The sequence below is a fragment of the Pelodiscus sinensis genome, chromosome 1 (genome assembly GCF_052426305.1).
Source record: "Pelodiscus sinensis isolate ZL-2025 chromosome 1, ASM5242630v1, whole genome shotgun sequence".
In the NCBI taxonomy this organism is placed as follows: Eukaryota; Metazoa; Chordata; order Testudines; family Trionychidae; genus Pelodiscus; species Pelodiscus sinensis.
This window is the reverse complement of record NC_143052.1, coordinates 329,622,517-329,646,171: the sequence shown is the minus strand read 5'-3', so window position 1 is coordinate 329,646,171 and position 23,655 is coordinate 329,622,517. Positions and strand designations below refer to the sequence as shown.

The 23,655-nt window shown below is 41.8% G+C and overlaps 1 protein-coding gene across 8 annotated transcripts in view; it reads left to right on the top strand.

Annotated features, from left to right (window-relative positions):
* FAT3 (FAT atypical cadherin 3) overlaps window positions 1–23,655 on the top strand; it is a 640,498-nt gene that overhangs the window by 547,671 nt on the left and 69,172 nt on the right. For all 8 annotated transcript variants that reach the window (XM_025188675.3, XM_075919378.2, XM_075919376.2 and 5 more), the window contains 6 exons: window positions 331–720; window positions 3,287–3,501; window positions 6,148–6,285; window positions 10,165–10,308; window positions 12,077–12,274; window positions 15,024–15,822. In XM_025188675.3, coding sequence (XP_025044460.3) covers window positions 331–720; window positions 3,287–3,501; window positions 6,148–6,285; window positions 10,165–10,308; window positions 12,077–12,274; window positions 15,024–15,822 — 1,884 coding nt within the window. The remainder of the gene's footprint in view (window positions 1–330; window positions 721–3,286; window positions 3,502–6,147; window positions 6,286–10,164; window positions 10,309–12,076; window positions 12,275–15,023; window positions 15,823–23,655) is intronic.

Genomic DNA, 23,655 nt, shown 5'->3' with positions numbered 1-23,655 from the left:
AAGAGAGCACCCAGGCAGTCTGGATGCTGTCTTTCAAAAAAGCCCTGTTTGCATTCAAGAACGCCTTTTTTCGAAAGAGCACTTTCAAAAAAAGGCGTTCTTCCTCATGAAATGAGGAGTACCGCTGTCGAAAGAAAAGCCGCGTTCTTTCAATTTAATTTCGAAAGAACGCAGCTGTAGTCTAGATGCAGGTGAAGTTTTTTCGAAAAAAGGCTACTTTTTTAGAAAAAACCCTGCAGTCTAGACACAGCCCCTAAATCACTACCTCCTTGAGTATCAAGATTGCAACTTTCAAGAATTTTTTGTAATGAATCTTTGCTTCTCTTTCAGGTGTGAACAGAAAGGTGGTCTATTCCCTAGTGGACTCTGCAGATGGTTACTTCTCTGTGGATAGATCATCTGGAATCATCATTTTGGAGCATCCACTTGATAGAGAGCTGCAGCCTTCCTATAACATCACTGTAAAGGCATCGGACCAGAGCATTGGGTTGACCCTGTCTTCATTTGCTACAGTTACCATTACAGTGCTGGATATTAATGACAACCCTCCTGTGTTTGAGAGAAGAGACTATCTTGTTACAGTGCCTGAAGATACCTCACCTGGCACCAAAGTGATAGCTGTTTTCGCAACAAGCAAAGACATTGGTACCAATGCAGAAATTACCTACCTCATCAGGTCTGGGAATGAGAAAGGGAAATTCAGGATCAACTCAAAGACAGGTTTGCAATACAACACCCACAAAAAGAGTTTCTCTAAGTCAGCGCTTTGGGGCAATCTGTAGAACTCCGTGAGTTACAAGGACAGCTCTCTCCAGCCTTTCATTGTGGAAGTAGTTTTACACAAGTTCCAAATGAAAAAGAGCGGTGTGATTTAGGGCCATATGCAGCCACAGGTACTCATGAATCAGTGGCCTAGATTGTAGAATAGCAGAACCTAGTCCTTGGGGCCCAACTATGCAGCCCAGATTCATATTCACAAACATTTAGACTACGTCTACACTGGAGGCTTCTTGCGCAAGAACTGTTTTGCACAAGAGTTCTTGCGCAAAAGGTCTTGCGCACGAGTGCGTCCACATTACCTTGTGCTTTTGTGCAAGAGCATCCATGGCAGAGTGGACGCTCTCTTGCACAAGAAAGTTCTGATGGTCATTTTAACCTTAGGTATTTCTTCTGCAAGAAACCCCTGTTGCCTGTCCACACTGCCTTCTTACGCAAGAGCTCTTGCACAAGAGGGCTTATTCCTCGTAGGGAAAGGAATAACTCTTGCGCAAGAAGCCCTCTGTTCTGACGCCTTACTGTAAATTTACTTGCGCAAGAACATGTGTGCAGTGTAGATGATTCTCAAGTTTTTGCGCAAGAACAGCCGTTCTCACTCAAGAAGCCTGCAGTAGACATAGCCTTACAGTGGAGCAACTCAGGTGCCTGCTGGTGTGAGCAAAGGCTCTGAGATCCTGCCCTTGAGGACTAACGTGCTGTGCTACCAGATGTCTTGCTGCTGATGCTCAGTAGAATGGGAGAAAACTGATCAATGGACAGAGCAATGCCTACACGAAGAACCTGTCTCTGACATTACAGTTATTCCTCTGTAGAACAGCATTGACTTCAGTAAGGTTGCTCCTCTTATACACTATTGCAAAAGTAGACTTAAACCTTTATGTTTTCATTGTAAAAACAGATGGCGTGGCTTTTTCAAATACCCAGAAACATAGGGTATTCCAAAAGGCTACTGCTGTTCAGTCTCCTGGTTGAGATCTATTCATTATCCCCATTAAGTAACAGCAGTGAGCTGTCATATCTTTGTGTACCTCTCCCAGTTAGGATTCCCTCATCCTGCAATATTCAGGAGGAACCATATGGACTTGCCACCTGAATTTCTTGCCTGATTAATCTGCCGTTTGTGGGCTGAAAGTAACAGTTGTTTAGGGGCAGCTATAAATGTATCCAGTAGCCTAGAAATTCTCAGAATGACAAGTTCACTCGTTTACACTATTCTGTGTCATAAATTCTCTTTCTCTATGGAAATTATTCACTTACAGCTAAAGAGCTGTATAAAAATAAGTAATGGAAGTGTGTTTTAACATCTGTTTATTCCAGCCAAGAGTAGGTGAATTTATACCATGGAAAGAGATACTTAAATATTGTTAAATTTGCATTTGACAATGAAACCAAGGAGATGAATCAATAAAAGACAGAGGTGCAGTTTAATCGTACAGGAAGAAAAGAGCACTTATTATTCATTAATGCGTGACAGCTTCATTATCACCAGTTTAGATGCTGGAGCTGAGATTCTAGACAGCCATGTACTGATGTAACATGCCAGTCGGGGCTTGAAAAATAACTCCCCTCAGTCATGCCATTTATCAGTAGGAACTTCCTTCAGGCAAGTATAGGCTTCTCCACCGTCCTCTTCAACATGCCTGCTCTCAGGAAGTCATGCTTGCTGATCTAGCTGGGGCTGCTACAGACCCCTTTCTCTCTGTGCAAACAAACCTCTGGCTAATGGCTTGTATTTAAAGTGATTCCCTCCCAAGGGTAGCACCAGTTCATGAAGTTAAGAAGATGAAAATGTATTCAAATGATTGGACAAAGAGAAACTCTGCTGCTGCAGTGTGGTGAGATGTGGGTCAGTGTTGTTAAATTTGCGTACCTGAAGTAAGGCTCCTAAGTCCATATTTAGATACCTCAATAAAAAGAGCCTGATTTTCAAAGCTGTTGATCACTCACCAGCTCCCTCTTTGGGTGAAGTTGTGGATATTTAATGCTTTGGAAAAATCAGACTTCTTGTATTTAGGCTCTTAAAGATCAATTTAGCCATGTAGGTTTGAAAATTTTGGCCACGATGTTTATTGGGTTCAGAACATTGAAAGGTGATTCAAGATTTCTGAATTCTTTTTCCAGTTCTGCCACTGACTCTTTGTGAGCCCAGGAAAATCATAAAAGTGTGCTGCCTCAGTTTACCTATCATGGCATTACTGTAATAAAAGCTACCTTGAGTCACAATCATTAATCACTTTGAACCACTTTAAGGTCCTGTCCTGAGAAGTGATATTTAAGCTCAAGTTATTGTATCTAACTAAATTTATATAAGAAGAAAAGCAGATGTCTAATTGTATATTTTCCTTGGATTTACTGGCATTGTCATTTGAGTAGCATTATGTGGTATTTTGCTCCGGTGCTAAATATTCTATTCTATAATATGTTCCAGCCATCACTAATGTTGTTAATATTACTGTACACAGAGTTTGCTTCTTTATATTTGTTGATGTTTTCTCTCTTTTTTTCAAAGGATCCATTTCTGTAATTGAAGCTCTGGATTATGAAATGTGTAAAGACTTTTACCTAATAGTGGAAGCCAAAGATGGTGGGATGCCAGCCCTAAGTGCTGTTACTACAGTGAACATAAATGTAACGGATGTTAATGACAATGCACCAAAATTCAATCAGGAGGCCTACAGTGCAGTCATCAGTGAGGATGCAGCAGTTGCTGATTCCGTGATTATGGTGAGTGTGTATATGTGATTTCAGACAGAAAGTCAAGACAAAGTGTTGCAATAAATACCTGTGTGCATAAGTATATAATAGACATTTTTTCTGTGGCTGTGCAGATGATAAGCTATAGTAGCCACTATACCTTTTACCACCTCACTTGGGCTATGTCTACACTGGCGTGATCTTGCACAAATACTCTTTAACGCAAGAGTTCTTGCATTAAAGTATTTGTGCAAGAGAGCGTCTACACTGGCATGTGCCTTTGCACAAGAGATGTGCTTTTGCGCAAGAGCATCCGTGCCAGTGTAGATGCTCTCCTGCGCAAGAAAGCTCTGATGGTCATTTTAACCATCGGGCTTTCTTGCGCAAGAAATTCATGTTGCCTGTCTACACTGGCCTCTTGCGCAAGAACAGTTGCACAAGAGGGCTTATTCCTGAGTGGGAGCATTATAGTTCTTGCTCAAGAAGCACTGATTTCACACATTAGAACATCAGTGTTCTTGCGCAAGAACTCCCCGCCAGTGTTGACATGCAGCATGTTTTTGCGCAAAAGCGGCTGCTTTGGCGCAAAATCGCACCAATGTAGATACAGCTCTGCAGTCCTTCTGGTTATCTGTCTTGTCTAGACCAACTATTAATGTTCCAAACTGCCAATCAGCTCTCAAAGCTTCTGCCTATTACCAGTTTTTTTCCCTCTCAGTATTGCAATCTACCCTGGACCAGTAGGAAGTGAAATGTAATGTCTAGTGGAAAGTGAAGTCTAATATCTATTGGGAAGTGAAATCTGGTGTGTCTAATGGCTAGAAACACATACAATTTCTCATTGAAGAAGCAAAATGTATGGCTTTCCAGTGAAATAAAAAGTGTTGGACTCTAGCCCTGGTGATGCACAGCATAGCATACCTCAAACTCACTATTTTGTTAGTCTCTAAGGTGTCATAGAACTACTCATTGTTTTTAAAATACCTTCTATTGTATCTGAGACACCTGACCCCAATAGGGGAGGGCTGTTTGAACTAATAGCATTAAAAGGTTTTAAGGCAGAGATTTAAAAGTCTCCTACAGGAGCTAGACATCTAGCTCCCTTTAAAAGTCACTTAATGTCTTTGAAAATCCCAGTCTAGATTGTCAAAAAAATGTCTAAAATAACTTCTCTCTAAAATGTGGATAGCCATCTGTCTTGGATGGTTTAGACATAACAAATCCTGCATGTTGGCAGGGAGTTAGACAAGATGATCCTTGCAGTCCCTTCTAACCCTGTAATTCTTTGTGACCTAAACAAAATGTATGTTTGTTTGTAGCAATAAGGAATGCTCATTGGTACTTATTTCTTATGACTTATATCACACACACACGGGTTTTCCTCTTGCAAGTAATTGTCCCATTCCAAATTCATGATGAGAAAACTTTTAGATAAATTTGTGCTGTCCAATAAGTTATTTCTACTAACCTAATGGAATGTAAATGTAAGGGGACTGTTAGCCCCTTACTAGAACTCTGTGGGAGTTTTTTGGTTTGCCAGCTCCCAGTATCAAAAGGGGAAGGGTCCATGAGACTGACAGACCCCAGAGACAATGGAAAGCAGCCAACACTCCAGCTCAGCCTGATTGACAAGTTGAACAGGCCAGTGAGAAAAGCAAGAGGCCAGGACCCGTCCTCCCTGTGAGCTGGGATTGTTCAGGGTCTCTCTGAGCAAGAAGAGAGCTGGGAGACAGCTAAGAGCAGTGCAAGCTGTGTGGAGAAGAAGTCCTACAGCAACAGAGCCAGACACAGACAGCCCAAGGAGTGCAAGCTGTGTGGAGAGACAATTTTTGCAGCAGCAGAGCCAGACACACACAGCTCAAGGAGCGCAGACCCTGTGTTGAGCAGCAGACTGGCAGTGCTCAGAGAGCCAAAAGGAACAGAGAAGCAACGCAAGGAGCTGGAGACTGGCCAAGCAGCACACTCTGCAGCTGGATGTGGTGAGCAGCTGGGACCTGCAAAGTGTGGGGAGAGAGGTCTGGCCACTTAGAGCTTGAGGCTGTGTGGTCACTGCCAGAGCAAGCGTGCCCTGCCTGCAGCCCCCTGCAGCACATCCAGGGCCTCTAAGGGGCCTATAAAGAAGAGACTGTGGACTGTCCTTACACCCTGCAGGCTGCTGTTTTGATGTCCCTGTGCTACAGAGCAGGGCTGTGTGTTCTCATTTAACCATCCTCATTTTTTCTTATTCTTTTCTCTTTAATCAGTTGTTGTTTAATAAATTGTATTTGCTTTGAACCTTATGAAGTGATCACTGGGCCAAGAAATCATGCAGTGTAAAGAGAGCACCTCGGAGTGGGGACACCCTAACTCCTGCCCCTAGTGACTATAGGGTTGGGGATTATGCCCCAGGAAATCTGGGCCCAGCCTTGTTGGGGTTTCGAGGGCTCTGCTACTCAAGAGAGTGGAGGGGGAGCCCTCAGGATCAGGAAGCCGTGGGGTAAAGGAAGTGGGAGCGGGGACTCGGATCCTTTCGCTGGTCCATTTCACCGGGGTGGTATAGAAGCCAGGAAAGTTCCCCACAATAGTGGGACCATTCCCCCACTTACATAAAGTTATTCCTCTGCAGTTTTGATCGTGTATTGTGCCATAGAAATGGTTCTTAATCTGTATAATTAATTTTATTCTTTTCTCAAAAAGTTGATAGCAGAAGACCAGGATAGTCCTACCAATGGCCAGATTCATTTTTCCATAGTGAATGGCGATCGAGACAACGAATTTTCAGTTGATTCTGTTTTGGGACTTATAAAGGTGAAAAAGAAATTGGACAGAGAAAGGGTAAGATAACATGAGCTGGACTTTTTTCTAAACTTACTAGAAATTGCATATGTCTGTTGACTTAGCTGTGCTACTGGCTTTCTGCATGACTGCAGGCTTGTCGTTAATGTAGTCTGCCATTGTCACTACAAAATATTCTGTCATCCATTTCTAATATTTCTCAGTTCACTCCTCCTATCCCACACCTTCTGCAAGCAAACTGAGCTCAAAAGGCTCCCCTTTCTATTGGCATGAGATCAGATAAAAAAAAAAAAAACCTGTGACAATGCAAAACACTGTTGTGTTAATAGTTGCCACCCTGTTTCCATCATTCACAAACACACATACACAGGGTCATCTGATACTATCTACATCTTTTGTTGGTCTCTAAGGCACTGCAAGACTTTTCATTATTTTTAAGTTTTTCCAGTTACAGACAAACTTGGCTACCCCTCTGAAGCTTTTGATCATTAGCAAGGTTATGTTGTGACCTAGCCAAGCTTTACCAGGTAGACATAGGGTGTAATGTTGCTCAGTGTTTCACAACCCTTTTTTATAAAGTACCCATTTTTAAAACCAAATTATAAGTACCTCCAGTACCTACAGTTTTCAGACACATAACATTTTTTTCTACCATTGCAACTCATTTGTTTAAACAACTTAATTGTAGCCGGATGGGCGATGAAATTTTGGGGTGTAAAAAGTACAAAAATAATAAAGCACTGTAAAACTTAAAACAAAAATTCAGTTTTCTCCACATTTCAGTTGTGTTGACGTACCCCCCAGACTTCTCTCGTGTACCCCTAAGGGTACTCGAACCACTGGTTGAGAAACACTGCTATAGTTAACAGACCTCATTATTTTCTTTACCCCAGTAACACATTCACTCAAGATGACTTACTTAATCACTACTTCATACACCTTTCAGATAACCGGGCTTGACAAACAAAGGTGGTTTGCCTAGTGTTAATGTGTACATTGGAGAAAGTTGCTTCAATAATCTTACAGCACATAGCGAAATCCCTGTCTGACTTCCCAAACAGTGTAGGTAACCCTAGGGATGGTAAGGACACAGAAGTCATGAGGGCAGTGTCTGTGTGTGTTCTTTTCTTTGCTGTGGTAGATAGGTGCTATATATTTTTAATTGTACAGTTTAACTTTTGTATTTGCATGAATGTAATATCTGTGTTTAGTAAGCGGCAAACTACACACACACGCGCATTGTACAAACATGTATGTAAGACCAAATTCACCACTAGTACAGGCAGGGGCAACTAAATGATGTGAGCAGAATTGTGCCTGCTTTCATCAATAGTAAATTTGGCTCATTGTCTCTCATGTTCTTTGGAGGCAATACAACAAGCCCAACTCTGAAATATGTAGAATATAGCTTCAGGAGGTAGCCGAGTCAGTCTATAACAGGAAAAACTTAAAAACCAACAAATAGTCTAGTAGCACCTTAAAGACTAACAAAAACATGTAGATGGTATCATGAGCTTTCGTGGATCATCTAACGAAGTGGTCTGAGCCCACAAAAGCTCATGATACCATCTACATGTTTTGTTAGTCTTTAAGGTGCTACTAGTCTATTTGTTGTTTTTTTAAGTTCATAGAATAGAGGATATACTCTAGGATAGGCGTGGGCAATAAAATGGAAATGGGTCACTAGAGGTAGCCGCTGGTGGGCCACTGCCACTATATTTACCTGCAGCTCCACAGTTTCAGGTGATCATGACTCCCATTGTCAGCCAACGGGAGCTGTGATCCCCTGTACTTGTAGAGGTGCAGGTAAATACTGTGGTAGGCCTGCCAAGGGCTAACCCTGGCACACGGGGTCTGGCCCTCAGGCCGGTATTTGCCCACCCCTGCTCTGGGACATCAAAATAGGGCATCCTAATTTAGTATTGGCTAAACTTTTGGAAGGAGAAGAAACAGTACTCATTTCAAAGAAGTAAACATACAGGCAGATTCAGTTCTTAAAGCTAAAGCAAATGATAGACTGGAAAGACAAAACCAGAAAATAATATTGTTGGAAGAATCTCCAACAACCAACTCTAAATCAGTCATAGCCTAAAATACAGGGAAATAAGAAAACCCATTCCCCAGATTCTGTTGTCATGTTTGGAGCCTAATGTCACAGGCACCCAGTGATCTGTGCTGTAATCTAAGGTAAAGACATGTCCCAAAAGCATACTGACAACTGCTCCCCTAATGACAGGTATTGTATGGATGTTTCTAGTAAGTACCCGGAAATGTCTGTCTTTTTAGTGGAAAGTATGTGATATCCAGATGCAAACCACTTCTCTAAGCCAGGGGATACAAAGGCATGCATGTTACTAGCTCTACAAAGTGTTTTTCAAAACATTAGGCCACCTCTCTATGGACTACACCTCGGTACTTTGCAAATGTCCTGTTAGAAATGTTTCATGTTAAGTAGGTAATCAAACATGCTCTCAAAAGTGTCTTGGAAACTATTCGTGAAATTCCAGTTTGATTAGAATTTGACTAACATGCTGCAGTTGACACCCAGGAAGTATTTTCTGTGCATGCTTGTAAGTTAAAGTAGTAATGGCTTATTTTGCATATTAAACACAAGACACTGTGCTGTTAGTTTTCTAAGTACAGGCAGTCCCCGACTTACGTGGATCCGACTTACGTCGGATCCCTAGATACGAACGGGGTGAGGCAACTCCCGCACATGCGCAGCAGCATTCCCGGGGCTCGCTCACCTGGGTCCTAGGATCCTCCTCCTCCTCGGGCCGGCTCCAACTGGGGTCCCGCAGAGCTGCGGGGCAGAGGAAAAGTGCCTCCCCACGCCCGCTGCCCCCCCCACCCCCCTGCCAGCAACAGGCTGCCCCCTCCCCTGAGCAACAGGCTGCCGAACAGACAAAAGCAGCCTCTCTGCCCCTCCTCCCCTCTATACATGCCGGGCTCCTGGAGCGCAGCAGCGTCCCCGGGGCTCGCTCACCTGGGTCCTAGAATCCACCTCCTCCTCCTCTTCGGCCGGCTCCAACTGGCCTCTGCCTGCAGCAGCTGGCCACAGGGACAGGGATCCCGCAGAGCTGCCGGGCAGAGGAAAAGTGCCTCCCCACGCCCGCTGCCCCCCCCCCCCCCGCGGCCTCGCATCCTGCACGCCTCCCGCCTCCCCCCTGCCAGCAACAGGCTGCCCCCTCCCCTGAGCAACAGGCTGCCGAACAGCAGACAAAAGCAGCCTCTCTGCCCCTCCTCCCCCTATACATGCTGGGCTCCCTGGGCAAACAAAGACTCCACCAAAACAAACAAAGTGCTGGCCTCATTGTGTTAGCAAAAAAAGGACCCTCCTCCTAGAACCCTGGGTGGTGTGTGGAAATAAAGCTATTAGCTCAAAGCATGGTGCAGAGCTGTTTGGTATTTGATGAGTTACTCCTTTAGTCCTGAGTTTGTCACAGGGACAGAAATAGATGTGAAATCTTCTGAACAGGGGAACAGACAGCAAAACAAACATTAGAGGGGAGTTAACCTTTCCCTATGCTATCCAAAACTAAAAAAAATGTTTGGCTAGAGTTTCCCCTACAATATGTACCAGTTCCGACTTACATACAAATTCAACTTAAGAACAAACCTACAGTCCCTATCTTGTACGTAACCCGGGGACTGCCTGTATGCCATTATGTACAGTATGCATTGTCTGTTGAAGCTCTTTTAACATGGTGCAGCTATTCAGATTATTGATAACCTTATAAAACAGAGCTTGGGCCACAGTGAAGCATTAAAGAGGGAAATATTATACAGAGGGCAAGAAAAATAATGAGCCCAGACAGCTTTCCAGAGAATATGGCATGTGGCACACAGGGTGGAAGGAATGATAGCTGAAACGTAGAATCCCTTTCACACTGATTTAATGTTTTCACCTTTTTGCAGGTGTCTGGTTATTCATTAGTTATTCAAGCAAGAGATAGTGGCATCCCTCCTTTGTCATCATCTGTAACAGTCAACATAGACATTTCTGACGTGAATGATAATAGCCCTGTATTTACACCGGCCAATTATACAGCTGTAATTCAAGTAAGTTTATTTTGCACAAGAAAAACATATCTGTCCTTTAAACACGAAAGCATTGGGTTACCCTTAAGTTACTTTTGATGATTTATCGGCCCAAGGTGCATCAAGTTGTCTCCTTTCAAGCAAAGGCTAAGCCTGTTTTTCTTAACTCTTTGTCAGGACTCTGTTTTCTGAGCATCCTCAGCCTCAGAATCTGCCACATATTTTACCATTTAGCCCAGTTCTTCCAGAAACTTTCCCTTTGTCTCAGAAATCCTTTTTATTTTGCTTCTGCAATTATTGCTATTCCAGCTGCCATTTTGGACTCTCGTGTCTTTCCTGCCCGTCTCACAGATAGACAAAGAATTAGCTCAAACTGTAAACAAAAACTTCAAGCCCTCCTAGATCAGAAGGGTTTGGAGAAGAAGAGAGAAGCAAATGGGAGAAGTCTGGAATTTCCAGTTCCCATATGTTCCTGGAAAGAGATTCTGCAACCTTAACTTGCGAATTTCCATGTTTGGTACTGTGAAGATGGATCTGTCTGTATCAGGGGAATGGTCAGAATTGTCAGGCCCCTAGGTAAGGGGGGCGAGGTCCTTTTCTCTGGAAGGGGCAGGCCTTGGTCAGAGGGGGTGGAGGTCTGCAGCCAGCCCTCAGTTCAGCACCACCTTTCCCACTCAACTCTTAGCATCACCTATAGTATGCTGCCTGGGACTACTGCGGTGATTTAAAGCAGCCGGGAGCCCTGGGCCCTTTTGAAGCTCCGTTGGCAGGCCTGATCTATCTATTTTAGAGTAGTATACTGCCACCAGTCACTGTGGTACCTCAGTGCCTTTGCCGTTATTCTTGTTTTTATGGGAAAGCCATAAAAGTGTCTCTGGCACTTCTCCCTTTATATGGTCAGAGCTCTCTTTGAGGTATGTTTTTTGTGGAGGAGTTGGAAGAGGATCTAAACCTGCTTCAGCATTTCCTGTGGGATAGCTGTGAACATTGCATGACAATGCCGCATGATCACATGGGGATGCAGTCATGAAAAATGTTATGAAGCAGCATTACGATAGGATTACCCTAACAGCTTTAGAGGCAGTTAAATGTTCTGACTGGCAAAGCACATCATCGCCATCAGGGCCAGATTAAGGGGGGAGCTAGCCAGGCAGCTGCCTGGGGCATCAACCCATGGGAGGCACCTGATGACAGCTGTAAGGGGCGCTGTGAGCCCAGCCGCGCAGCACCCCTTACAGCTGCCATCAGGTGTCACGTGCCCAACTGCAGCTATAAGGTGCGCAGCGTGCCAGGGGGTGGGGCCGCACATGCGTTGTGCACCCGGGGGTGGAACCACGCATACATCACGTGCCCGCTCCCTGGGGCGCAGGAATGGCTCAAGCCAGCCCTGATCACTATGGTAAATGCATGTTGGTCCTGCCACATGTAGCAGTGGCTGGCCCTATCCTAATCTGGGTGATGTGCAGATAAGAGTTTAAAGTTTTCTTCACTTTATTCAGTGTACAGTGGTTGGTTAAAAACCCAACCCAAATGTGGTCATGTCACTAGAGATGGTGTATCAAATTCTGCTCTCCGTCATCTCTGTGCTCCCCTTCCAGTCAGTCGTGTTGCATGTATGTAACAGGAACACGGTATTGGAATGTAAAAACTATGGAATGCTGCTGCGAAAAAACCATTTTCTTATGTATTCTTAATGTTATTTTAGCAATATCATTGTCAAAATAAATCGTAATTTTAACATTAAGATATATCATTGTAATCTCTTTCTATACACTGTGTATACATAAAGGAGAATAAACCAGTGGGCACAAGCATTTTGCAGCTGGTAGTGACAGACAACGATTCTTTTCACAATGGACCCCCCTTTACCTTCACCATACTGACTGGCAACGAAGAGGAGGAATTTATGCTGGACCCACATGGAGTTTTGAGATCTGCAGTTATCTTCAAGCACATGGTAGCCACTGAATACGTGCTCTGCGTGCAGGTATGGCCTTATTATTGCACATCAACACACACCAAGAAAATCTCTTAGTGTCATGTTATTTTTGCCACTGTTTTTATGTTGCCTGTTTGCTTTGTTTTTAATTGATTTTATTCAGTGACTCAATATAATGCACTGCAGTATACAATGCACAAAATACGACATTTCCTTCACTGCTCACAAACTCAATTTCATATAAATAGGTAACCAGCCACCTTGCTGATTTTATTTGTATGGAATGGGATTTGTGAGTTTCAAGCATGTGATTTAAGATTTTCATTTATTTTTTATAAAGCTAAAGAAAGAAAGTAGGGAAATGGAATATGCAGGAAAAATACCTTCTCCATATATAAACAAATAACAAAAAGAGCAACAAGAAAATATTGTTATAAGGAAGGAAATTACATCAGTACCTAAGTCCACAAATACATTTTCAGAAACAGGCCAAGACTTCATGAAACTTGTCCAAGTTTGTTTAGTTTATAAGGGAGGTGAAAATAGAGTTAATAATCGACATCACTACTGAAGAGCTTTGTAATCAGAGTAATTTTTGTCTGTTTCTCTTCACGGGCAAAACAATTGGGTGTCATGCTGCAGCAACTTCATTGCAACAGAAGAGCAATATGAGCCACACAGGCAGAAGTGGAATAATAATCTAGTCCCATATTTTCAAAAACACAAGCTTCTCCCACTGTTTTGTTCTACTTAATTTCTTTAAATATAGCCTGTGCACTTCTTTCCAGAGACATGGTGCCATGGAAAGTTTGAAGGGATAATCATGTTAGTTCTGTCTAGTTAAAATTGCAAACTATGGTGGTGATGGTTTGATTATTGTTTTAAGGACCTAAAATTGTTAAGTATTGAAACCAATTTTACTCAAGCCTTATAGAAAAGAAAAACACCCTTTCCTTAGCCTTTGTTATAAAATTGCCAGTTTTCAGGCCAGATAATTTTCCTAAGCAAAGTTCTGGTGTGGTCCTAAATAGTGTATGCAATGGAAAATGTGGTTGTGATTTTAGTTGTGTACCCATGATTGTGACAGAAACGGAGTAAAAGGCAGGCATCATATTCTAAAATGTATCAGGATGTATAGAAAAACATTGTGGCTGACCTTTGGAGGCTTCCATAGACCCTTCGTATTCATTTCTTATTTAAAGGATTCTATAATTTTAAAATATTTTTTCACATTGGAGTGTTTGGAACCAACCAGTGTATCTGACAGGTCAGGTCAGGTCAGGTCAAGAGCCTCTCTCTCCACTCTGCCACCAGCCCTTCGTTGATTTTTATTAAAATTAAATTTGGAGGAGGGACAGATCAACAGCATTATCTTTTTGGCTTTCCAGCCCTATTCGGGGTAAGCAGGGATGATTTTCACTGTTCCTTTGAAGGGATATACCTAATTCTTAATAGTATTGTGTATTTTTTCTTTTTCCTTGTTGACCACATTCAATTCTCCAGTAAAGATCTTCAGATCAAGTGGCAGGTCTTGTTCTTTTGTTCTATTCCCCTTCAGAATAAGTAGTAAATCTTAATAGCGAGCTGAATGGAGCATTTTTATTACTGCCCAAAAAGGACATTGATCCAAGTTTGCACAGCCTTTTGTCAGGAGGGCCTTGAGTTTTTTGTCAGACCTGCTCAATTGCTCTCTATAAAAAGTGCAAATGATGCTATCATATGTGCTCTGGGTCACAGAGTCAGCTGTCCAAGCTCAGTTCTAGTCTCATATTTTATTGTTAGAAACAGCATGCATCTTATTTCATCTTTGGAGGGTGATACATTTTCTTTATTTCAGGCATGGTTTTTGATTGATTTAGGTAAAGCAATACAGAAAGCAGTATTAAAAAGAAAACCCTAGCTTTCTAAGATCTTCATAAACTAAGCAGGATCAAGGTGAATCAGAAACATCTGAAGCATGTCCAATCGCTGTAGAAAGCGGTGTTGATGATTAAGGCTACGTCTTCACTGCCAATTCTTACGGCAGAAAATATGCGAAATCAGAATCTCATTAGCATATTTTCTGCCGTTTCTTTTTGCGCAAGGGGTTTTTGCACAAAAAGAAGCAGTGTGGATGGGGTTTTTTTGCGCGAACCTCCTGTTTTGCGCAAGATCCTTACGCCTCTCTGGGACAGACATAAGGATCTTGCACAAAACGGGGGCTTTGCGCAAAAAAAAAGTCTACACTGCTTCTTTTTGTACAAAAACCACTTGTGCAAAACGAAACGGCAGAAAATATGCTAATGAGATCACGATTTATGCTAATGAGTCCCTAATTAGCATATTTGCTGCCAGAAGAACTGGCAGTGAAGATGAAGCCTAAATGTGTGGCATACTCTTCCTTCAGTCAAGTAATGAACTACAGCTTCATTATGTTCAGGAGGGACCAGCATTCCAATGGGAGTAGGATTAAAATAAAAAAAACAGTTGACCATTTATGGTAATTAAAGAGCCCATTTAATACCAAAGAACAAGTTCTATCTGCTTACATTTCAGTCTGCCGATATGTTTCCACCTGCAGTTCACATAGATATAGTTTTCCTCATTTCCCTAAGATGTTTTTGTATTCCACATCAGAGGTGGCAGCATTGCAATGTGTTCCTGGATATAAATAGTTAGTAAATAATGTTTGTAAAGTGCTTTGAAAGAGTCTCAGGATGGCAGACTATACAAATACAGTAGTAGGGAGAAGAAAGATATGAGGAATTGTTATTATTGATTGTGATTTATGTGTGTGCTTCTTCCCAAATTAACCTAGGCAAAAGATTCTGGGAAGCCTCAACAGGTGTCCCACACTTACATTCAGGTGCGGGTTATTGAAGAAAGTATTCACAAACCTACAGCCATTCCACTGGAGATCTTTATAATCACCATGGAAGATGACTTTCCAGGGGGTGTCATTGGGAAGATACATGCCACGGATCAAGATGTGTATGATGTTCTCACTTATACTCTGAAGTCTGAGCAGAAAAGTCTGTTCAAGGTTAACAGCCATGATGGCAAGATCATTGCACTGGGAGGGCTTGATAATGGCAAGTATATACTGAATGTTTCGGTCAGCGATGGCCGGTTCCAAGTGCCCATAGATGTCATAGTCCATGTGGAACAGCTGGTTCAAGAAATGCTGCAGAACACGGTCACTATCCGATTTGAGAAAGTTTCCCCAGAAGATTTTGTGGGGCTCCACATGCATGGATTCAGGCGCACCTTGCGAAATGCAGTGGTCTCACAGAAACAAGATAGCCTTCACATTATCAGTATTCAGCCCGTGGCTGGCACCAGTCAGCTTGATATGCTGTTTGCAGTGCAAATGCACAACAGTGGATTCTATAAGCCTGCTTATTTGATTCAGAAGCTTACCAATGCAAGGAGACACTTAGAAAATGTGATTCGCATCTCGGCTATCTTGGAGAAGAATTGTTCTGGACTGGATTGTCAGGAGCAGCACTGTGAACAGAGCCTGTCTATTGATTCCCATTCCCTGATGACCTATAGCACAGCGCGAATTAGTTTTGTGTGTCCCCGTTTCTACAGAAATGTACGCTGCACATGTAATGGTGAGTGCAACTCCCTCCTCACCTTCAGTCTTCCCAAATTATGGGTTAGGATAGTTTTTATTTCTCTGATGCAGATTGGAAGGGGCAGATCAATTCATTTAGCTAAAGAGCATTTGGCAAATGTGTGGTGGGAATTGATTTCTATGTCTGTTTAAGAGTTGATCATGTTTATTGATGTAAATGGAAGATGGTGAACTTTCACCTTCTGTTACAAAGGCCACTTTACTAGAGGCATGGTAATCAGAGCTATCCACAAACCTTCTGCCATTGTTTTCCACCCACTCAGTCACAGTACTGAAATGTACATGCAGTGTGGTCATGTCAGAAACTGCCCAGTGTGTCTTTACAGACTGCACTTAAGCCTTTTTCAAGTGAAGATGACCTTTGACCTATGAGATAAAGATGGAAAGGTCTTTTTCATTCTTTTTCTGGGGGTGGAGGGAATGAAAGCCAATAGCGTATTTCATTAAGTAATTGGGAGCAAGTAGCCCTTCTGACCTTTTGGCCTACATTTGGGCTTCCAGGTGTGTGAATTTTTGTGTGGTTGGTTTTTGTTTTAACCATTATAGGGCTGGTTCATGAAGGTATTTCATACAGGAACAGACAACTTAGTGTTTCACTAAGTTGTCCGTTTTCCATCTGCTTCTGAATGCTAGGTAAAAAAACCTAAAGCAGTTATAATGATAAAGCTGTTCCTTCAGTTTGCCCAGTTACTTGTTCCTTATTCCACCTTGCTCAAGAGTGAAATAAGAAGCTGCTGTAAAATCAATACATTTAAAACTCCTTTCCCATAAACACACACACATAGACAGGACCTGCTGCTGCTGTCAATGGGCAAAACTCCTGTGAAATCAATGGAGCTGCAACACTTTTGCAAAGAATTTGGTCCATAATGACTGTGCACCACATTTACTCTCAGATCTAGAGGGCATATCTTCAGTTCAATAACCTAGCCTCCTTAAGGGCTTGCTCTTGCTTCCATTAATCTCAATGAGTGTCTTACTGTGGACTTCAGAGGGAATTGGGTCCAGCCCCAATGCATGGAACTTCAGCTGCAGCCACTTGAGTCCTGCAGAGGGGAGATAATAGGGCCCTTATAGTTCAGCACCAGTGAGAAGATCAGAACATTGAGGTTGAGATCTTTTATGCTCATTTAAGGGCAGAATAATTGCCTGGCTAATTGTTAAACGATCGTGTTAGTGTTTGAAACAGCGTTAGATCTATTTTATAGCAGTTCCTGCTATTAGCAGCTATACAAAATCTGTGCAATTGAGACTTTCATAGAATAGACTGAACAGTCCTATTGTATCTTCTAGCCCACCCCCATGCCAGTGTAGGACTATTACAACAGAAGGGTTTCAATGGGGAATACACACCTATCTCGGGAGATTGATAGAACTCGCTGACCAGGAATTTTTTCCTGATATTCAGTCTACATTTTCTCATTCTTAATTTCATTATTGCTAACTCTATCCTATGTTTACCACCCAAAGCAGTTAACCTTAGTCATTTGCTTCCTTCTGATGCTTCTAGAAAATTAAGCTGCCTCATTCTCGTTAATGTTTGTTAAAGCAAACCATAGATAATTCTTGTAATTGGTCTTTCTTTATGTGTGTATGATAAAGCATAATGTGTGTGACTGCATATTTATAGGCATATAAATATTGCAAGTGGGAAAATAGTGCACAAAATACCTGGATGAATTTCCTCATAGTTCCTTTACTGTGATAGCTTTGGAAGACATGTTCAGCAGAATCATGTATTTGTTTTACCGTGATAGCTTTGGAAGACATGTTCAGCAGAAACTGTATTTGTTTCCAGAGTAGTTTAATGATCTAGCCCAATAAATATTGATCAATTGAAGCATGAAAAACCAATTAAAATATTACATCTCTTTTCACTGATCAGATTCATTTATGACCCAGAAAGCCTGAGTTTGAGGTAATTCACACATTCAGATTCGGAATGTCATTCCCACTGGCAGATGCCACAAACGTACAAATTATGCATGCCAGCTGTGCATAAACCAGATTATCTTGAAGAGCAAACTGAGCTATCAAACATCAGGGTACTGAGAGATTAGTAAACAGGTAACATGTGAACCGCTACAGATCCAGCAGCTCACCTCAGTTCAGGTAGGATAAAATCCAAAAACTCAGATACCTCAATTCAAGGGCGTAGCCATGGGTGGGCCTGTGTGAGCTATGGCCCACCAGTTTATCTAGCGCACCATTCAGGGAGCGAAATCCAAGCATGGGGGTTTACCCAGCTTCACCTGGCAAGCCCGTCACCGGGGTTGGGGCTTGACCCCTCTGTCCCAGCGCTCTGGCCAGGGAGCAGGACCATGGCTAGCTCTCCTCTGCCAGGACTCTCCCCGCCCCATCCCTCCTATCCTGCTCTCCCTGTTACCCATTCTTTCCCATCCACCAGAAATTGAAGCCAACCCAGCCCTTCTGGCTACACCAGTGTCTCAATCTGAACCTTCAACGTCAATAACTAAAAAATCTTGCAATAACTGGCCAACTCCTGAGATTTCTGGCATTTTTGCTTCTAGTCATGTGAAAAATGACTGGAATAGCCAGCTATTTGCATTTTCTTTTGGCAGGTTTCAGAAGCAAAATGATCATTTGTTTTATATTATCCTTTTTAAAAAAAACTAAGAAAAGATTTGGTTTGGATTTAGTTTTAGGGGGAAAGTAGGTTAGTTTTGTTGGAACCAGTTTGTCCATTAACATCTTGTTCACAATCCCATTTCTAACTCCTGATTAAGGTGACTTTCCAGAGCAGCTGAGTTTGCATTACACTAAGCAGTGCTTCAAACCTTGGGTTACAAATATGCTTCTATTGGGGAGAGCATTGAATGTTGTTCAGACTTAGGGTACATCTAAACTACGTCTCTTTTTCGATAAAGGGATATCAATTAGACATATCAAAATTGTAAATGAAGCCAGGATTTGAATTTCCTGCATTTCATTTACATAACGGTGGCCACGGCTTTTTTTTTTTTGAAAAGCTGCTTTTCAGAGGGGGGGGCGGGAACCGCAGTCAAGACAGGGATCTTTTGACAGAAATGCCCTGTTTCGAAAGATCCTCATTGAGGGTTAAAGGATCTTTTGAAACAGGGCATTTCTGTCAAAAGATCCCTATCTTGACCGCGGGTTTCTTTGGGGTTTTTTTGGGGGGAGGGGTTTCGAAAAGCGGCTTTTCGGAAAAAAGCTGCAGCTGCCATTATGTAATTGAAATGCAGGAAATTCAAATCCCAGCTTCATTTACAATATAAAAAAGGGGATATAGTTTAGATGCACCCTTACTCAGGAATCTGCAAACATTGTTCTCAGAAGTGTTGTAGGGAAGTACAAACTCTCACATCTATATTGGAGAGCTCATGGCTGCTTCTGTAAAGTGACAGGCACAGATTCCTCTGCCTTGTACCCAAATCTAGAAAGAATCCAGGCATTAGGTCTAGTAGCGTTACACCCTGTACATGCTGCGGACACTCTGCCACTAATAAATAAAAGAGCTCAACATTGAGACATGCTGTGCCTCCTTAGGTCCCTTGTAGGAACTCAGCCCACACCACACCTGCTAAAAGGTGCTCAGTACTTCTCATGCTGAGTCTGATGGGTCCAGTCCTACATCCATGGAACTCAAATCCCCATATCAGTGTTGCTAGACTCCCACCCTTTGCTCATTCAGATTCCTCCAAAAGGCCTCCTGACTCCCATAAAGCCCACAGATCCTGCCTCTTGTTAAGCCATCATGTTATTTCAGCTAAGAATACTGAATGTGAGAAGGTGACAGTATCTTCCCATTCAGTCAGCACACAGGCATTAAATAAAAATTGCCTGATTTTTTCCCAAGGGGCAGAATACGTATGGCACAGGGAGTCATTTTAATTATTGGACACCAAATCATTTTTATTTTAAAAATTACCAGAAATATTTATTTTAGAGAAATGGTAAGCTAGCTCTTATTGTTTCTCTTATTGCCATGTTATGGTTAACAGATTTATTTGGGCATAAGCTTTTGTGAGTAAAAACCACTTTGTCAAATGCATCTGATGAAGTGATTTTTATCCAAAAAACCTGATGCCCAAATAAATCAGTTAGTCTTTAAGATATCACAGGACTCCTTGTTGTTTTTGAAAAATAAGCACAGTTATTATTTATGATCATTTCACTATTAAAGAGAGAAAAAGAAAGCGTTAAATAAATTAACGCACGAGGGGGTTGCATGTGAGGGATGCTCACTTTGGAGTCTTTTATATGCATCTACTTCCTATAAATTCATAAAAATAGGAGTACACACTGGCTTGTTCAGATTCAAAGTTGGTTGCTGTCACCCTTTCATTGACTTGATGCCTTCAGGGTTGGCTTAGATGACGCATTCAGCTCCTGGATATATAATCTGTTTAATGAATATACAACATTTCTTTCATTGCCTTTGTTCTTCTTGTAGACTTTCAAAGCTAGTTTTAACTGTTTCTTTTTATGTGATCCATTGTATGAGATATTCTTTCAACTTTATTAGATTTTGACAGAAAATGCAATTCTATTTATAAAAAGTCCAAACACTCCTTTATTTAAAAGGTTTTAGTTCTCCAAACAGTCTTTTAAAATTAAATAACTCTTAGAAAGTTTTTTTACAGCTTAATATAAACAAATGTTGATTCTTATAATAATTTTTGAAGCGTTGTCTCATTTTCTGGAGTTAGATGAGGTTTGCTTGCACAATACAAGTATTTAATTAGCACCCCATTAATATAACTATTCTATACTTAAATGATTACTTATATTAGTAAGCAGTTATAGCATCAAATGACCTTGCTATATTTGTACATTAAACATCTTATTATTCCTGCATTTAGATGTGTGTAAGCACACATCTCAAAAGACTTTTCCTTTTCTACATTTAAGAAATAAACAAAAGCTTCAAGCATCTTCAACAACATATTTTTCTCTCAAGTTTTTAAGAACACAAGACATTTTTCTTGCAAGAGAGTGGGGGCTGTTAGAACCCATGTTACCTAGATTTATTGCTCTGATAACACACATCCTACATTCCAATCACATTCAGGTTTTCTCCTAGAAAATGAATATTTTACATGGTTTTTCATCTTGATGTTTGTTCTTGGGGGATAGGAATAGAAATCTTTCTCAAGTTCTTTGGTTAGTTTTAACATTTTGTAACGTAACTAACTAAACATGTGTATTATTATATTCCCAACCATTCTGACTGTAACATACATGTAGCTATAACTTAATAGTCAGTAAGGGTGCAAACAAGCTTGTAATGATCTAATACAAATAAAAAACAATTAATAGTCCTGCAGCACCTTACAGACTAACAAAAATGTAGATAGTATCATAGAATCATAGAATAATAGGACTGGAAGGGACCTCAAGAGGTCATCGAGTCCAGCCCCCCGCCCTCAAGGCAGGACCAAGCTCCGTCTACACCATCCCTGACAGATGTCTATCTAACCTGTTCTTAAATATCTCCAGAGAGGGAGATTCCACCACCTCCCTTGGCAATTTATTCCAATATTTGACCACCCTGACAGTTAGGAATTTTTTCCTAATGTCCAATCTAAACCTCCCCTGCTGCACTTTAAGCCCATTACTCCTTGTCCTGTCCTCAGAAACCAAGAGGAACAAATTTTCTCCTTCCTCCTTGTGACACCCTTTTAGATATTTGAAAACCGCTATCATGTCCCCCCTTAATCTTCTTTTTTCCAAACTAAACAAGCCCAGTTCATGAAGCCTGGCTTCATAGGTCATGTTCTCTAGACCTTTAATCATTCTTGTCGCTCTTCTCCGTACCCTTTCCAATTTCTCCACATCTTTCTTGAAATGTGGCGCCCAGAACTGGACACAGTACTCCAGCTGAGGCCTAACTAGTGCAGAGTAGAGCGGCAGAATGACTTCACGAGTTTTGCTTACAACACACCTGTTGATACAACCTAGAATCATATTTGCTTTTTTGGCAACAGCATCACACTGTTGACTCATATTCAACTTGTGGTCCACTATGACCCCTAGATCCCTTTCTGCCATGCTCCTTCCTAGACAGTCGCTTCCCATCTTGTATGTATGGAACTGATTGTTCCTTCCTAAGTGGAGCACTTTGCATTTCTCTTTATTAAACCTCATCCTGTTTACCTCTGACCATTTCTCTAACTTGCTAAGGTCATTTTGAATTATGTCCCTATCCTCCAAAGAAGTCGCAACCCTACCCAGTTTGGTATCATCCGCAAACTTAATAAGCGTACTCTCTATCCCAATATCTAAGTCATTGATGAAGATATTGAACAGTACGTCTTTCGTGGGCACAACCCACTTCTTCAGATGACTAGAGTAAAGGGGTCCAAGTTGCAAAATAAATAGCAGAGAAATACAGGGGATGGGGAGGGAAAGAGAAGGAAAAAATTGTCAATTACATTGTCCTTGCTAAATGAAGCTGATAGAGTGGGTTCGAAGTACTCTTAAGTACCCAGTGCTAGGGATGTAAGTGAGTAGTCAACTATCCGACAAGCATAAGCTTATCAGATAGTCAACTAGTGACGGAACTAGTCACTTCCTCTTCCCCCTTCCTGATTCTATCAGAGAGAGGCAGCAAACGTGGGGGGAAGCTGGTGCTGGGGGGAGCTGGCTTAAAAGTTGGTTCCCCTCAGCGCCGTCTCCGTGGGGGGCAGGGAAGTAGAGGCACAGCAGGAAACGGCGCAAGTGGGGACTGAAGCAGTTTCTGCTCATGCTGCTTCTACTGTGATTCTGCCTTTGAAATGTACAAGAGCTCCAGCCAAAAAGCAGAAGCTCTGCAGGGAGAGTGGGCTCTTGTATATTTCAAAGGCTCAGGCATGACAGGAAGTGTGGGGCCAGAAGTAGTAGCCCTTCAGGGAGCGCAGGCTCTTATACATTTCAAAGTCCGCCACTGGCCCTGCGCTCCCTGCGGGTCTTCCTCTTTTGAACTGTAGCAAGAGCGCCCTTATATACTAATCAAACAGTTGATAGAAATCCCACTGACTATTTGATTATTTAATTAATCTAAATTTAACATCCTTACCCGATGCTTGGCTATTTATGTCATTAGGATGTGGAATGTAGCAGGTAATCCAGTTAAGGTATTTGTTTAAACCTCTTTTGCAGGCACTCTTAAATAAATCTCAAAGTTACTGTATTATCACAAGCCAATTTCAAAAACCAGCTCGAAAGGGAAGCTGCAGAACTTAATTTCATTTACAAATTTGACACCTGCAATAGAGGTTTAAACAAACAACTTAACTGGATTACCCAGTACATTCCACATCCTAATGACGTAATAGCCAAGCACCCTGTACTTAAAAGCACTTAGAACCCACTCTATCAGCTTCATTTACCATGGACACTCTAATTGACAATTTTTTCCCCATTTTTTTCCTTCTCTTTCCCTCCCCATCCTCTTTTTCTCTGCTATTTATTTTGCAACTTGGACCCCTTATCTCCAGTCATCTGAAGAAGTGGGTTGTGCCCATGCCAGTTCATGATACTATCTACATTTTTTGTTAGTCTCTAACAAACAGGACTATTAATTGCTTTTAAGATTTTCAGTTACAGATTAACACAGCTATACCTCTGAAATTAATAAAAAAAATAGATACTAATTAATATCATTTTTGCATTAATACCGAGGTCTCTTCCCTACAACATGTAACCTCTTTTTGAAGCCAATACATCTCCCATGGTTGGAGAAAGTTGGCTGGATTCCATTTCTCTTTGAAGCACAATGCTTTTAAGATACAAAAGTATAGATTACATGCAGGGTGAGACTTCCCCCCATAGCATAATCAGCCTGTGG